At 45.0% G+C, this 18,291-nt stretch overlaps 1 protein-coding gene across 1 annotated transcript in view; it reads left to right on the top strand.

Moving 5' to 3' along the window:
* SPI1 (Spi-1 proto-oncogene) overlaps positions 1-6,184 on the top strand; it is a 30,583-nt gene extending 24,399 nt beyond the window's left edge. The window contains exons 4-5 of the mRNA XM_054026787.1: positions 4,006-4,162; positions 5,404-6,184. Coding sequence (XP_053882762.1) covers positions 4,006-4,162; positions 5,404-5,720 — 474 coding nt within the window. The 3' untranslated portion in view covers positions 5,721-6,184. The remainder of the gene's footprint in view (positions 1-4,005; positions 4,163-5,403) is intronic.
* The last annotated feature ends 12,107 nt before the right edge of the window (positions 6,185-18,291 follow it).

Genomic DNA, 18,291 nt, shown 5'->3' with positions numbered 1-18,291 from the left:
GGTTTAGAAAACCTGACTTATAAGGGGAGGTTAAAAAACAACAATAACCACTGGGCATGTTTAGTCTTGAGAAAAACAGACTGAGCTGGGACCTGTCTTCCTGATATGTTAAGGACTGTTATAAAGAGGATGGTGGTCAACATGTCCACTGATGGTAGAACAAGAAGTAATGGGCTTAATCTACAGCAAGGGAGATTTAGGTTACATATTCGGAAAAAAATTTCTAAGTACCAGGGTAGTTAAGTTCTGGAATAGACTTCCCAAGGGAGGTTGTGGAATCCCCATCACTGGAGGTTTTTAAGAACTAGTTGGACAAACACCTGTCAGGGATGGTCTAGGTTTACTTGGTTCTGCCTCAGCACAAGGGGATGGACTTGATGACTTCTCAAGGTCCCTTCCAGCATTACATTTCTATTTTCTCCTCAAAGAGTACTCTGGAATGCAGCTGTAACTTACTGGTGAATGTGGTTTACAGAGCTCCTTCTGTGAAGAGGCTATGAGTGTTACAGTTTCCAGTTAGGGAGCTTTATGTCACAGAGTGGGGGGAAGTCAAGGCCCTGCACCCCTCTTCCTGCGATTCACCGTGACTCTCAGCCAGCCAGTAAAACAGAAGGTTTATTAGATGACAGGAACACAGTCCCAAGCAGAGCATGTAGGTATAACCAGGACCCCTCAGTCAAGTCCTTCTGAGGGGGGGGTTAGGGAGCTTAGACCCCAGCTTTGGGGTTCCCTGCATTTCACCATCCAGCCCAAAACTGAAAACCAACCCTCCTCTAGCCATCTCTCTCCCCCTTCCCCCAGCTCCTCCCCTCCCTTTGTCCAGTTTCCCGGGCAAAGGTGTCACCTGGCACCACCCCCCTCCTGGCTCAGGTTACAAGCTCAGATAACTCTCAAGTAAAATCATCCCCTGCTATCCCATCCCCAATGCGGACAGTCCCAGTAAAACTAGACGACAATCCCAGGTCAATCCGCCCCACTCCCTACTGCGTCACACTTTAGCTCAAGCTATAGCAGCTCATGCATTTAGTGCTGAGCGCAGTGGTTTAATCCCCCTAAGTGTTGGGGCAGATGGCAGTCATCATACAACTACTGTTACAAGGCATTTTCAAGGAAACAGAAGAAGCAGGAGGCTGACTTTCATCCTCATGCTGAATGTGCTAGTCGCTACAGTCATGTGAGATCAAAGCAGTAGTTTGTTATTGAGGGAGGGACATACAAGAAGTTAGCTACCAAAAAAAACTGGAACAGTCCCACTATTTTGTTAGACCAAATCTGAGTTCCAGATTGTCCTTGGACAGGTCTTCTTAAGAAAGTTTACTTAGCTTGCCCATAACAGCTCTCAGCAGACAACACTGTAAGGAAAAGAAAAGGCTGTGTGGAAGAAGAAGGAAAGAAGAAGAGTGGACAGAGGAAAAACAAATAAAGAGCAGGAATACTTAGGTAGTAACAGATTGTGGAAAGTAGCCAGCAGTTTCTAAGACCTCCCCTCTCCACGATTGCATTAATCATCTGCCTCTGCAAGCACCCCAACAGGAAAAGTGACTCATTGTGTAATATTTTCAGGATATCGTACATATCACATATTCTGAATGTCACACAGCGGTGCAATATGTGTTACCAAAAATATAACAGATATGGAAAGTATATATAGTATGGGAGAAACTCATTCTGCCTCCTGAGGCACTATCCACATCTTATCCCTTCCCCTTTCTCGAGGAATCATTCATCCTTCCTCTCCCACAGCACCATCCCATGCTCTTTTCCCCCACCTCCAGGGGCATTGTTTAGCTTTGTCCTCTTTCCCCCTTTTGGTACCACACTCACCACCTCCCCCTTCTCCCTCCAGGGGTACCATTCCCCATTTCTCTCCCATCTACTTATTTCCCACTCCCACCCCCACCCCCACCTCTCCCTTCCTTCTCATCCTTGAAGTTGCAGTTTGTTCAACTGTAAAACACTTAAAGTGACTCTGTGGTGAGGTTTGGAGTTTCACTCTGGGGCATCTGACAGGAAACTTACACACACTCTTACCCAATCACGGCCCTTCCTGCCATGCTCGCCTCCAGCCAATCTGCCAACTCACTAACCGCCAGCCACTGCACCCTTCAACCAATCCACTTGCACACTCCTTATTGGGACATTTCAGGATGGTTTGAGACTCATCAGAAAAGTACCAGTCATTCAGTGTTTGACCCCAGACTGGGCACTGTGAGTCATGAACAGACCATGCACTTCCCCCCCACCCATCACCTAACCCTGAGCTGAGGGAGTCATACGCAGAACACCTTTCTCCCACACAGTGCTGGAGGGAAGGGAGGGTAGTTCAAGAGGCCTTCAGTCTCCTGGGTTATCAGTTTAGCACATTTCACCAGCATCATATAAGATGTGGTGTTTTGGGGGGAGTGGAAGGAGTGACCTCCTTACTCCTCTACCTCCTGCACTATTTGGACCCACACAGCAATGTCCCTCCATTGGTGGCAGAGGAGAGGTTTCCTTATTGTTAACCTCTTGCATGGTCTCTGTACCTTGCCTGCCTGACTTCCATGTGATTCACAGGAGGATGAAATATACCTCATGGTCTCATTATCACAAAAGCGTGAGGAGACAGTGCCCTTATTTTCTCCTGCGCAGAGCTCTGTTTGGCACAAGGGGTGGGGGTGGCAATCAAAGAGCAGTTCTCGCATTCCCAAGATCCATCTGCTCCAGCCCTGATGTAAAGGTCTGCACTAGCTCATGCCAAGGGATCACATGTCAGTTAAGTATTGGCAGAGCAGAAGTACACTTCACCCTGTAATTGACATACCTCCAACACCAGGCATTTAGCATAGGAACTGGCTACACCAGCTCTACACCAGGTGAGAGGTCTACATTGGGGAATTCTCAGATGGCCAGTTAGGGTCTGATTCCAACCATTTAACATCACCTAAGTGGTGCAAAATCTGACCCAGTATGGTACATCCCCCACCTTAGTGTTGAGCATCCTCCCTCCTCAAAGCAGGTGAGGACCAGAGAGAGCTGTCCCCAGTTCAGGTGGGATATGCTCCTGCAATGTTAGAACCTTCTCACAGTGCCCAATCTCTTCAGCAATAAGAAAGGCAAAAGAGTAACGGGTATATACCAGATAGACAAGAAGAAGATACAGTAAACAGCAGCCAGTTTTAAAATGGCTACTTTGTGGCTACAAGTATTTAGAATTGCCAACTTTAAAGGGGCTGCCCCAGAAAGTCTTACTTAGAAAAAGATCCTATAAGAGGTTGGCCCTGGACTGGGGAAAGTTAACAAGGACCAGGAAATCACCAAGGAATGTGCTGCTTCTGTATTTCCCCACTATATCACAGGCACCATGGGTTTTTCCCCCCACATTTAAAGGTGATTGTTGTGAATCCTCCACAGAAGGTCTATCTGGAGAAAGCTCATCCTGGCAAATCCCAGCCACAGGAATAATCTGTCACCCAAAGACATCTGTTAAATGAATATACTGTCTTCACATTAGGAAAGTGGTGGAGTCTCATCCTGTCAGAAAAATAGACACTTTGCATGACTATTGCCACATCCCTCTAGGAATCTCCTTTACAAGCAATACATCCACCACCACACCCCTAGCAGGCAGGAAGATACCACAGTGATGGGCATGTAGACCTGATTAGAGAAAATTATCTCCCTTGTATAGGTGAGGAAACCAAGGCACAAAGAGGTGCCATGATTGTGCAGGGCCTAAACTAGAACTCACTTCTGTCTTCCACTGCTTCATCCTTCCCCTCTTAAATGGGCCAAGACTGCTAAGGACAGTTTTTGTTCAACTTGATTGGTCCTCTGAATAGGTTTAAACCACACTGTATTTAAGTGACAGCAATTAAATCTCTACTTATGATCTTAAATAATCTCATGCACCTGTCACTCTCTCCCTCCCTTTCTGTTAATCTCCCCTCACACCTACCCTTTTCATTTTTTGCCCCTTGCTCTGTCACTTTCTCCTCCCCACACCATTCTTCCCCTCTTCTACAGGTCTCCTATTTGCCTCGGATGTGCGTACAGTATTCCTCTCCACATCAGCCTAGCTCTGATGAGGAGGATATGGAGAGGCAGAGCCCCCCTTTGGAGGTATCAGATGGGGAGACTGATGGTGTGGACCCACGTCCTGGAATTATACATGGAGAGCCAGGTCAGTAAACCCAGAGAGGTTGCATTGAGCCACAAGCGTGCAGACTGTGTTGGTATGATGTTGACAGATGGTATGAAAGAATTAACTGTTTTTGCCCCTTCACCCAACCCCTAGAGGCTTCAGTTTCCTCTGGCTCCTCACCCACTTTCTTATCTTCTGAAACCTTCGTGGCTACATCCCCATCTCTCTCGCTCTGATCTTATCTCTCCTTGTATACCTATCTTTTCTGCTCTGCTGATTCTGGCCTCATTTAAGTCACCCCTTGGTCCTTTCCTCTGCCAGAAGTTGATCTTCTGCTGCCTCTGCTTTCTGGAACAGTTCACCTGCCTCCACCCCTCTGACTCCCCATCCCTTTCTAAAAAGCACTTAGAACCCATCCCTTATATGCAGTCTATAAACAGAATGTGTTGGCTAGTTACCCACACTTGATTGCTACCACCAGCCCTTCACACCTCTCACAGGGCTTGATCCTAACCTCACTGAAATTAATGGGAGTCTTTCCACTGACTTTAGTGAACTTTGGATCAGGGCCCTAGGCTCCTGGCCCTACCTATTCTAACTTCTTATTGCTGTAATAAATACCTAACATTAATATAGAGATTTATACGTTGAAAGTAGTGCACTGGTTTTAATCCTCACAACAACTCTGGAAAGTAGATATTATCCCCATTTTATAGATGGGAAAACTGAGGCAGTGAGCTTAAGGGTCTGATTTTCAGAAGTGCTGAGCACTTACAGCTTCACTTGAAGTTGATAGGAACTGTAGATGCTCAACACCTCTGAAAAAAACCCAGACACTAACTCACTTGAGTTACCCAAAACCACAGAACAAACCAGTGTCAGGGCTGGGGCTAGATCTCAGGAGTTACTAGCTCTTATACCTGTGCTCAGTGCACTAGGCCACACTACATCCCAGTATCATCTATCTCTATAACTGCTGTACATTGAAGAATTTCTTCAAATAGCATGTTAGCAAAAACAACAGTATGAACTGTTTTCAGAGTAGCAGCCGTGTTAGTCTGTATCCGCAAAAAGAACAGGAGTACTTGTGGCACCTTAGAGACTAACAAATTTATTAGAGCATAAGCTTTCGTGGACTACAGCCCACTTCTTCGGATGCATATGCATCAAGTACTCCTGTTCTTTTTAGTATGAACTGTGCAAGTTTCCCCATTCCATGCTACACACTTGAAGCCATGAAGCTGTTTCACCACTGCCTTCTCTCTCTGACCCTCACACAGGCAGCAAGAAGAAAATCCGTCTGTATCAGTTCCTTCTGGACCTTCTTCGAAGTGGAGAGATGAAGGACAGCATCTGGTGGGTGGACAAGGAAAAAGGCACTTTTCAGTTCTCCTCCAAACACAAAGAGGCACTGGCACACCGTTGGGGCATCCAGAAGGGCAACCGCAAGAAAATGACCTACCAGAAGATGGCACGGGCACTGAGAAACTACGGCAAGACGGGGGAAGTCAAGAAGGTCAAGAAGAAGCTGACCTACCAGTTTAGTGGAGAGGTAATGGGAAGGGGAAGCACTGATAGGAAGCATTATCCTCACTGAGCACAGGCCTTGGGACCCTGAGCAAACCAAAAAATGAAGACCTCCTGGCTGGATATTAGCAGAGGAGACGGACGCATCTTTCTCTTTGCTTCACGTGCCCACTTCTCTACCTTGTCAGGGCTTTTTACGTCCGATGTTTCTGGTACGAATTCCCTTCTTCAGCACTTCAGAATCCTACAGATAAGAGAATTCTGCTTCCATCCAACAAGCTGGACAGAGTTGGGAAATTTTAAAAGTGTATAAATATATTATTGTCAGAAAATATTTGTTTGATTGTGTTGTAATTAATGGATACAGTTGATGAAGTTTTGCCCTTCAAAGGCAGTGCTGTGTCATCTTCAGTGACACTGCATTAGCTTACAGCTTTTAAACTAGCATTAATACAGGCTCTGCCGCAGCTCTCAACAGCTAGAGAGAAGTTTGCAGATCTTGGAAAGATACCTGTTCTGTTTAAATAGTAATAACATGTATATATTTAATAAAATTTGATATAATGAAGTCTTGGTGTTTGCATGACGGATGGCTGCTTCACAAACTAGTCTCACTTGCATTTACACAGTATCAACTCAAGTATGGTAACTGGGCATAGTGCAGAATAGGCTCCTGGACTTTATCAACATTTCATGTCTCCATGGGCTTCTTATTTCCCTGGAAATGTTAGAAGCATTCTCAGACTATGAAACAAAAGTGAGTAGGGATCACAGTATGGGAGGCTGTAGAATCCTAAAAGTCACTAGGAACCTGAAAAATGCACACACCAGTCTCAAGTCACCAGTGCCATGCATGCTGTATCATCATTTACACCTGTGCATATTAAATGCAAAGAAGGTGCAACACACCACCAATTCAGAATTTTCCACTCACTTATACTGATGGTTGCAATTTATACCCACACATTGCTTTGAACATAATTGGCTTACATTAACCCGTGTTGGGGTATGTCTACACCCAGGGATTATCTGTACTTGAAACATTACAGCAGCACAGCTGCAGCACTTCAGTGTAGATACTGTCTGCGCTAATGGGAGGGGTTCTCCTGTTGGCATAGGTAATCCACCTCCTTGAGAGGCGGTAGCGGTGTTAGGTCAGCAGAGCTAGGTCTTTCAAGGGTGTGGATTTTTCACACCCCTGAGAGATGTAGCTATGCCAAAGTTAAGTTTTCAGTGTAGACCAGCCCTTATTCCTCTTTCACTTATCCTCTCTCTCTTGCTCTTTCCTAGACTATGTCTACACTATCACTTACGTCGGCAAAATTTACATCCCTCGGGGGTGTGAATATTCCACCACCCCTGAGCAACATAAATTACGCCAGCATAAGCACGAATATTCACAGCTCTCCCGCAGACATAGTTAATCCACCCCAATGAGTGGCGGTAGCTATGTCGACAGGAGAGCTCTCTCCTGTCTGCACAGAGTGGCTACATGAGAGATCTTACATCGGTGCAACTGCATCAGTACAGCTATGCTGCTGTAAACTCTTTAGTGTAGACATAGCCCTGTTTGTTACATCCACTCTTGCATTTTGTCTTAATTTAGATTGTGAGCACTTTTGCATAGTGACTGTCCTTTTACTGTGTCTTTTACAGTGCTTAGCACAATCGATTACAACCAGATCTTAACTGTGGCCTCTAGGCACTATTGTAAAGCAAATAATAAACTAATAACTCTGTACTGATATAAGTTACTTCACAGTGCAAAGTATTAACCAGCTTTACTGGATTCCATAAAAACAAAAAACAAACCAACAAAACCAGCCTCTTTTAGGAGAATGTTAAGACTTCATGGCTCTAGTTAAGCTCTCAAAAATTAGGAAATGTCACAGTTAAGATACCATGTGAACCTTTATTCTGCCTCTCTTCCCCCTCCCGCCCCCTGTGCACATATATTACAATAGTCTAATTACATGATCACAGACTACCAAATAATTTTTCTACATCCTGAAATACATGAGGCATCTTGACAAACAGCCCATGAGTATTGTACAAGATGCATAGTATATATTCACAGCTTATAATATGCACCGTGCATGTATAGTTGGAAGGTGTAACAAAGGTCTCTAAAACAGCTGGAAGGGAGATTACATACCATAATTCAGGAGAGCAGACCAGACTGAAAGCTGGGATTAAAGAGCCTGGTTCTTATTTAAACAAACATATTCAACAGTGACATAGGCTGTCAAACATGGTGATGAGGAAGACATGGGCAAATAAGAAACTTTGATTTCTTAGAGCTTCATCTGGAGAGGTGCTAAGCACCCTCATGTCCCATTGAAGCCTGTGGGAGATGAGAGTGCTCAGCACCTGCAGGATTGAGTCTTTAAAGTTATATTCCAAATTAGTCAAATTTGTCTATAGTAACAGTCCCATTGGGGAAGTGAAGAGACTGATTTCATCACTGTGCAGTGGTAATTCCCTGGAACCAGACAGGAAGAAGCAGCTGCTTTAACAAAATGCACAAAGTGGTTTTTTCCAAGTGTGTAACTTTTTCCAGTGTCTTGACTCAGGAACATGGTAAATATATTTACTGATGCTAGAAATCTGAGAATTACAGCTAGCCAAGAGTTTCAGAACTTTATCAACAGCAGCAGTTGCTGACAGGGGGACTGCTTTTTCTTTTAATTTTCTAAAAAATGCATCTGATGAAGTGGACATTCACCCACGAAAGCTTATGCTCCAATACATCTGTTAGTCTTAAAGGTGCCACAGGACTCTCTGTTGCTTTCTAAAAAATCTTGAAGCCTTTCTTTAAATCAATGCTCTTCAGAAATCTCTTTGCTGTTAGTTGAGCATTTATACACTCAGATGGTGTCATGTTATAGCAGAGATTGTAAAACTGTCCTAAGGAAAGCCTTTTATAATTTTAGAAGCAACTTAGTGATCTGCTTTCTACATCACACAACGCTATTACGATTAAACTCCATTTGCCTCATTGTGGTAGACTTTATGGGCTGGTACCTCTATTGGTCCTGAGACAGTTCTCAATGGAAGGCTGGAAGAACTCCTACCAATGACTGTCTTCAGGATTTCTTCAGTGCTGATTTTGAAGTTGAGAGCTTCTTTCCTAGTCATGTCTTTTCTCTTTGGCACTGAGGGTGACTCAGCTCCAGGAACTGTCTTGGAGCAAGACATTTGTCCCTTTCTTACCTGAGTTGAGAGGAAAGAAGAGAATTCCTCATGAAGATGTGAGTTATGTCCTCATCCCAAACACAGCTGGCATAGCAAAACTGGCCTAGAATAGCCTCACAGTCGCTGATATCAGAGCTTGGTAGACAGGTATCATTTCCTCTTACAGGGAAACTATGATGATTCAAACAGAGCAAATCTGTGATACACAATATGAGAGAATAGCTGGAAGATCTTAAATCAGGTATTTCCAGCTCACCAGGGAGTTCTCTCAGATATCAGAGTTCCCATTTGCTTTTCTGTTTCTCCAGGAAGTAGCAGACAGAGAAAATAACAAACATTGAAATTTAACAGAAATTCAAATTTTAAATGAAAAACTCTGATGAACAATTGGAGATCTGACAGCCAGGACTCTGAAGGAGGGGATGCCTGTGTGCTTCCTTCAAAATCTACCTTTCGAGCAGTTGCTTTGATCTCTAATGTAAAGCTTCAATGCCTACCCTAGTTTTAGGTCCATGAAATATGGATCCAGACTCCATGTGGGGATCTCTGAAAACAATTTCATGGGGAACAGGAAATATTTATTGTTAAAACATTTTTTGCAAAAAATTCTGAATGTAATTTTAGCAAGTAGTTTAAAATAATGGTGTTAATCTCCAAAGCCAAGATCTTTTTCTCTTCCTCAAGTTAATGTTTTGAAATATTTTTAGAAACAATACTAAATCCCCATCTGCATCTGGTTAGATTTGCCATCTGTGGCATAGGGGTTTGAATAATCAGGTGCCCCAGCTGCCAAGGGAACCAAAGGATCTTTTTTCTCTGTAATAGTATCTGTTATATCTCATCCAGCTGAACTGTTCTAAATAGCTAGCTGTCTGTCTGATGAAGCTGAATTGCCTCCACCCCATCACACACTCAAACAGGAGCTGTTCTGCAATTTTAGAGAGAAAGTTTGAGCAAATATGTGACAGCCTCAGTAGCTTCAAGGAGGCTAAGATGAAGTAGAAAACAGTGACCTTCCCACCTTCTTTGACTGAGTTTGGCCCAGTCACAGGGTGCTGAAGGAATTTAGTCTGGACCATAATCAGCAACATGAAACTATGATTAGTAAAACCTTGTAGGAATATCTGACAGCCACGGCTGATGGAAATCATCAATGACTCCCTCAAGTAGGGTATTCATTTGGCCTGCAGATATAAAACATTCTAATCTGGTCTGTGTTCAAGAAACCCATTCTTCACTTTATCTGTCTTAATTACCGTCTGGCTCCTAATCAATCCTTTTAGAAATATTATTCAAAGAAAGTATTAGTGAGCTGACTCTAGCAATATCTATTGTCTTACAATGTTTTGACCCTTTCTGATGAAACATCAGGCTAGGGATAGGTGGAGAAACTGTGCTGGTTGCATGAGGGACATTCCACTTATAGCCATAGATAGAGGTAGAGCATTTATGCTAGTACTGTGCAACCTATGAGCCACCTTTTGACACTAATAGTCATGAGATGCTGCAGTTCTACCTCAGACGCAGCATAAGCAAGGCTATGGGGGGACAGGAGAAGATGAAGCAGGGAGGAGGCAAGGGACAATGCAAGAAAAGGGTGTGTTAGGGAGGCCAGCGCTATGCAAAGGATTATGGGGGCGAGGTTGCGATGAAGAGGAATGCAGTCTCTGCAGTGGCGGATTAATGATTTTGCCGCCCCAACCCCTGAAATAATTGCCGCCCCCGCCCCATATGAACTTGTTTTAGTTTTTTTACAAATTTGTTTGAACTAAAATGAATCTAAATATCATTAAAATAATTGAACCTTTACAAGTTTTATTATAAATAAAATTACAAGTACAGCAGACCCTTGCTTGAACGCGTGTCTGTATAGCGCAATTTCGCATATAGCGCAGGACCGCGCATGGATCCAAAACTGAGAACCGCTTAATTTCTTCCTTCCAGTCATATTATTAACGTTCAGGATTCTCGTGAGTAAGTTTACTAAATGGCATCACGCCATCATTGGTGGTTTGAATATGCGCTATGATTGGTAGAATCGTGGCATCACTGATGCTGCGATTACAAAAATGCTGCTATTATAAATTTGCTGCCCCTGCAAATTTGTCGGCCTAGGCGATAATACGCCGCTGAGTCTCTGGGGTTTAAGGATTCCATCTAAGTTCCTGTCTCAGCTCCCTGGGCAACACTACAGTAGGATTGAAACTGTGGTACGAGAAGCCTTTCAAGAACTGATGTCTTGGTGCAAAGGGATTGGACTCCCCACTTATACCTCTGACTAGGGCAGAATTAGGCCTTATCTACACTGCAGAATTTTGTCGACAAAAGGCAGCTTGTGGTGGCAAAACAGTGGAGATGTACATACTGCAATGCCACTTTTAGCGACGAAACTCTTCAGTTTTGGCCACAAAATAAAACCACTTTGATGAGAGACATAGGGCTCTTGCGCAAAAGTTTTGTCGACAGTATAGATGCTGCCGTTCATTATGTCGACATAACTGGCCTCCCCCAGTATCCCACAATGCCTGCTGTGGCCACTCTGCTCACTGTTTTGAACTTGGCAGCCCTGCAGGCATGCACCCCTCTCCTTTCAAAGCTCCGGGAAGCTTTGACATTTCTCAGTCTGGAGAGCTCACAATGCTGCTGAGGATGCTGTTTCCCCGTAGCTGAGGAGGCTCTGGGAGAATTCTGAGGGAATCACAGAATCATAGGCAGACAGGCAGAGCGGGCTGCTGCTGCTGGGGGAGCAACTGTTGTGCTGTGCAGAGCCAGGGACTGATGGAGTGAAGGTGTCCCCCTTCCCCAGGATTGGTTGTTCAGGTTGCTGTCAGAACTTAAAGAGACAGCATGCCAACGCACTCTCCCCCAACACACACACTTCCTTTCTCACATATACTCTCCCCTCCCCCACAATCTCTCACACACTTCCCCAACACACACTCTGTTCCTGTCCCTCCTCCCAACACACACACACTCCCTGTCACACACTCTCCCTCTCCTCTCTCGCACGTCAGTTGAAAAGCAGCTGACAATCTAGTAGGATGCCCACAGAAAGAAGGGATTGGGAAACCTGCATCATGTGAGGCTGTATCTGCCCCATGAGGCACTGCAAACCCTTCCCAAAGCACCCTATGGCCAGTTGCACAGGGAGATAACTACCCACAGTACATTGCTCTTCGTGTCAATATGAGAGCTGCTAGTGTGGATGCCCTTTGCCAACACAAGGAGTATTGTGTGGACATGCAACAGCGGTTTAATTAAAGCACTTTAGTTAAAGTAGTATAACTTTTGTCACCAAAACTCTGCAGTGTAGACAAGGCCTTAGTGCTGTTGGGGTGCCTTAACTTTACATTTCTATACTTTAGCATATTTGGGTTTCTTTTAAGTTTAACATTAACTCAATTTCCTGAGTTTGTAAGGCTTGTTTCTGGAATAATTACAGTCCCTCTAAATTATTGATTATGTATTCTAAACCTTAACTCCTTTTTTTATTTTTTTTAATCTGGGATTATAACCATGGGCAGCGGGCATCGTAGACTGGGGGAGGTTGTGCTTCCCCAAACAGCCTTGCATGGCCCCGCCCCCAGATCCCCTCCTGCAGTTCCCGGCGCTCTTCCCTGGCCCAGGCTGGCTGGGATTGGGGCCGGCCGGCCTACCTTCCGCAGGGACTTGGGGGGCCCTACCCACTTGGCACTCAGATCACACAGCCCGGCCGCCCAGTGCTCTGGGGCTGGGGGCACTGCAGCCATGTCGCCTGGCCACCTGGGGCACCGGGGCTAGGGACACTGAGGCTGCATCGCCCAGCTGCCTAGCGCTGGGGCCAGGGGCAGTGGTGGGGGTGCTGATAGGTCCTGCGGGGGAGGAGGGCAGAAGGAGCAGGAGGCGGGGCCTCAGACACAAGGGGAGGGGTCAGGGGCTAGCCTCCCCCCAATGGCCAGGTCACCGGCCACCTGTGGTTATAACAGAAAAAGTTAAACCAACTTTCTGTTTAAAGTCTGGCAGTTTTAAGTGCTCTAAAATCTGAATGGTCAACTAGATTGCCTTGAAATTTGGTGTGCCTCATGGGGACGTAGGGTATGATCAGTGACCCAAATCTGAGGCCATTTGAGCACCCACTATTTTTTCCCCCTGTGGATGCTCCAGCCCCGGAGCACCCACGGAGTCAGTGTCTATGTGACCAAGGGATTCCCAACATATAGCCCCTGGTATGTGTGTGGGGAATCCTTTTCTTAAAGTTGACACATTCTGGCAATGTTTCCCCTCCCCCCCCCCCCGGATATAGCTCTTCACACCAGGGTCTCAAATGCACCAGGGTTACCCCAACAGAGTGCATGGCCCCCACCAACCCTTTGGGGGAAAATATAATTAAAATATTTGTGACGGGTTTGGTCACAGAGACCCCCTTGGGACTTTCACCTGACGTGCTGGAATTACCTATGAGCCCGTTTTCCACTCCCAGCTTGGGACTCCAGAACCCTGCCAAAGCTGCAGACTTTAACCAAAAACTGCTCAGCAAGTCACCTATCTCCAGCACCCAGACACCCAGTTCCCAATGGGATCCAAACCCCAAATAAATCCGTTTTACTCTATATAAAGCTTATACAGGGAAAACTCAAACTGTCTGCCCTCTATGCCACTGATAGAGAGATATGCACTTTAAAATTTGAAACCCATCCTGGGCAGAAAGCAGAGGATGAACTGTTAAACATTTGAAAGAAATCTGCCTGTCAGTTAAGATTTTTTGAGAAAAATAATCTGAGTACATCAGAACACTGAGGGCACAAACTATTTCTGAAAAGAAAATAAATTAGACATGCAAATGCTCACTGAGAGGGGAGAGATGAGTAGGGGTGAAAGAGTAGATGGCCTGAGCTCTTCTCCCTGCCTCCCATGTGTTCTGGGGGACCCTTAAGGATGGACAAGGAGAGGGGCTCAGACAGCCCATGTGAGCAGGGATTTGGGGTGGAACAGAGAATGAAGGTAACACAAATGTAAAAATTTGAAATCCAGAAAATGAATAGTTAAGATCCACATCACCCTGATGGGGGGAGCTAACCAGATTGTGGACTGAGTGGAACTGAGGCATGGCTGGGGAAGCGTGGCTGAAGCAGTGGCTGGTGCAGGTGGTGTGTAGTGGGAGTGAGGGGGCTCAGCAGAGTGTGTAGCTCAGGCTACATAACCAAGGTAGCATGCAGCCTTCTAGTAAGCTGCTGCCTGTGACATGTGTGCAGCAGCATGGGGCAGCAGACAGCAAGGAGTAACACTCTTACATGGCTACATGCTAATAGATTCTACAGTGACAAGTTTCCAACCAGTGGCCTGGGAAAAGGATGGGGAGCTACTTGTTGCAGGGAATGGTGGAGCAGGAGATGGAGATGGACAGAGACACACCAATCTTCTTGCATACACTTAAAGTTACTGCAACAACCATGTAATAAAAACCGTCAAGGTCTTGGGACATAGACCATGGATGAGTTTTCTCTCGCTGGCCCTGTTAGCAAATACACATTGAAAACATTTTATAGCACATCCATTATCTTCCTTCCATTATAACAAAATGTACAGGAGAGGGGACTAGGGAGGAACAGTAAGGAATCTCATGGCAACCATGTGGTTTAGAGGAAAGACTACTGGACTGGGTCTATTCCTAGCTCTGCCATTAGCCTGCTGTGTGACCTTGAGCAAGTCACGTCACCCTTCTGTGCCTCAGTTTCCCATCTGTAAAATGGGAAAAATTAGATAAAGTTCTTTAAAGATCTACTAATGAAAAGCACTATATAAAAGTTAGGTCTTTTGATTATTACTTAGAAACGATACCAAATCAACTGAAAACCTAGGTGAGAATTACAACAGTCTAAATTACCATTAAATCCTACCAACAACAGCTTTCTGTTTAAAAAAAAAAAAAACTCGGAAAATAAATAGCAAAAAATTGTGTTAACACAGAATTAAGATTGCTGGGTGATAGCTCATGTTTTTCCAGAATGTCGAGTTCAGCAAAACACAAGCTTCTTAAAACCAAGAAATACAGAGTTAAGGTAAACACCCACAAAACCTTAACTCTGTCCTCTGTTGTCTTAAAACATCCATAACACACACACACTCCCCTTTATTGGACAGGCACTACCTGAACTTGCCCTACGCTCAAACACTGTGCCTACTTTTGCAACAAATATAACAGTTGTAAAATTTAACAACCAGTTCATATCCTTTTACAACCCCGTCACACAGGATACTATCTAAACCTATCCTTTCCCTTCCTCATCATGAAATCAACTGACTGCTCTCATAACCCAACTCACTACTGTCAATATCCATGGAAAGAAGACCTGTGCCCTGCTGCTCACACGACACAACCTACAAGATTCTGTACTGAAATGATGCAGGCCAGACCCCCAAGGTACACATGCACCTCTTTCCTTTGGTAACATACATTGTGTGTGAGGGGTAGGGACTCAGACCCACATCTCCTCATACGACAATCACAGCTCTTCCAAGATGCTCCAATTTATTCCTTCACCATTCAGTATTGCTTAGGGTTACCATACGTCCGGATTTTCCCGGACATGTCCAGCTTTTTGGGCCTCACATCCCCGTCCAGGGGGAAATTCCAAAAAGCCGAACATGTCCTGGAAAATAGGGACATGCAGGGCCGGGGGTGCTGGGCCAGCGGTGCTGAGCTGGGGCTGGCGGTGCTGGGCCAGGAGCTGGGGGCCGGGTGCCGGGGCCGGGCTGGCGGTGCTGGGCCGGGGGCCGGACTGGGGGCCGGCGGTGCGGGGCCAGGCCGGGGATGCTCGGCCGGGGGCGGGCCCGGGGACAGCACCCCAGGGCCCAAGCTGAGCCAGGCTGGAGACGCCGGGGCCGGAGGGAGCCGCTCGGTTGGGGGGGCCAGACTGGGCCGCGCCTCCTCCCCCTCCTCCCCAAGCTTACCTGCTGCCTGCTTCAGGCTTCCCGCGAATCAAATGTTCGCGGGAAGCAGGGGAGGGGGCGGAGTTGGGGCGGGGGCGGGGGCATGGGCAGGGCTGGGGGCAAGGCCGGGGCCCCGTAGAGTGTCCTCTTTTTGGACACTCAAAATATGGTAACCCTAGTATTGCTACACCCAAAATAGTGAATGCAGCAGAACTGTTTGCACATAATACCCAGTGGTTATTACCAGCTCCAGAGTAGAAGAAATAAGGTTGCATGGGCATCTACCTTAATTCTGTATTTCCTGTAATTCTGTATTTCCTGGTATTCAGAAGTTTGAGTTTTGAAGAACTCTATGTTCTGGAAGGGCACAAGCTATGACCGAGCAATCTTAACTCTGAGTTAAAGTTTTTTTGCCATTTAATTATAAAATAAGAAAAACGATAGAGAAGGTAGTCTAATTTATTCTTTTTAAATAATGTAAGACCAAAAGGATTCCCAATTAATGAAAAGCAATACATTTAAAAAGAATAAAGGAAATATTTGTTTAGACAACATAATTAACCTGTGTAACTCATTTTCATACGATACCACTGGGTACAAGGATTTGGCAGGATTCAAAAATGGATTATCCATTTTTATGGATAAGAATATCATCTGCATTTAAACTAGTTAGGATACAAATACACACACACACACACACACACACACATGCAATTACAAGACCATTATTAAGATTGCAAAGTCAAGCTCTCAAATGTTAGGAAATGCCGGAATTAAAGTTGTCTGTGCAACCTTATCTTGGCCCCCTTGTGCATTATGAGGTGTATATCTTTAATTTCCTAATCACATGCTATTTTTTCCACAGGACTTCTGCCTCATTCAGTGCACAGAATGAATGGCGCACACTCAATGAGCAGATATTCAATATTTTGTTTTCTCCACGTTGTTCAATGTGTGGTCCCATACCTTATTTACTGTATATTATTCAGACCTAACTCTGAAGATAGAATTATTAATTTCCTCATTGGCTTTTGTATGGTGCTGATCACTACAGTGTCTGAGTGCTTCACAAACATTCATGAATTTTCACAACACACCTCTAAGATGAGGGGGTGTTATTATCTCCATTTTACAGACAGGGAACTGAGGCACAAAAAGATTGAAGTCAAAGGTATCTACTAATTTGGGGTCTGCAATTTGAGAGGCTAAAGACCTAGTTTTTCAGACGGGGCCCCGCCTAAAATGTTCAAATTGGGCCCCGCACTTCCTAAAGCCAGCCCTGCATACAATAATGGCAAAGTTCTTGGTTCAGGCTTGTAGCAGTGATAGAATAAACTGCAGGTTTAAATCAAGTCTCTGGAGTACATCCACAGCTGGGATGGGTCCTTCAGTTCTTTGTATAGAGCTTCCTTTTATAGCAAAGTCCCTCCAGAAGTATGAAGCTGGATTGAAGACAAGATGGAGACGAGGCATCAGCCTTTTATAGTCTCTTGCCGTGTGGTCTTTGCTTTCTTTGTCCCAAGGACACTCTATCCAGCATGTGGCATAGAAAAACCTTAGAGTTCTGTCCATTGGCAGGTCCCTGCATGCCTTGCTGAGTCACAAGGTGTATCTACCTTCTCTCAATGGATCAATTGTATAGCTCATGGTCCTCAGTGGGCCATCAAGCAGGCTAGGCAGAACTAACACCAACTTGTCTGGGGTGTTCCCCGGAAGCATAGCACAAGTTTGAAATACAGACAGTATAGAGCCAATATTCATAACATCAATTACGAAACTGATACACATATACAGATAGCATAATTCTAATCAGCCAATCGGAACCTCTCCATAGACCCCTTCCACGACAACCTTTATACAATATTGGCTGCAAATATATAACAGTGGTCACAACGGTGATCTATACAATTACAGATTATGTCAATAGCATCACAGGAGGTGACACAGCATCAGTGAGACTGATATTGGAATACTGCATCCAGTTTTGGTGTCCTCCTTTGTAATAGATGTTGTGAAATTGGAGCTGGGGCAGCAAAGAGCCACCAAATGTTCTGAGGGCTGGAGAAAAATGCCTTCTAGTGAGAGATTGAAAGAGCTCAACCTGTTTAGCTTATCAAAAGAAGATTGAAAGGTGACTTCATTGAAGTGTTGAAGTGCCTTAATGGAGAGAAAAGATTGGGTATTAAAGGGCTCTTTAATCGAGCAGAGAAAGGCAGAACAAGACCCAGTGGCTGGAAGGTGAAAAGAGACAAATTCATATTACAAATAAAGCACAGATATTCAACAGCGAGAATGATTCACCACAGGAACAAGCTACCAAGGAAAGTGGTGGATTCGCCCTCTCTTGCTATCATTTAATGAAGACTAGATGCCTTTCTGGAATGTGCTTGCCCCTAGAGTAGCTATTGTGTCATACAGGAGGCCTGTGACATGCAGGGGGTCAGATTAGATGCTCTAATGGTCTCTTCTGGCCATCAAATCTACTAATTTCTGAAAAACTGAGTGTAGCATTGGGAGCAGCGTCTGAGGTTTTACTG

The sequence above is a fragment of the Malaclemys terrapin genome, chromosome 4 (genome assembly GCF_027887155.1).
Source record: "Malaclemys terrapin pileata isolate rMalTer1 chromosome 4, rMalTer1.hap1, whole genome shotgun sequence".
Classification (NCBI taxonomy): domain Eukaryota; kingdom Metazoa; phylum Chordata; order Testudines; family Emydidae; genus Malaclemys; species Malaclemys terrapin.
The sequence above is the reverse complement of the archived record's forward strand: the minus strand, read 5'-3'. Positions and strand labels throughout refer to the sequence as shown.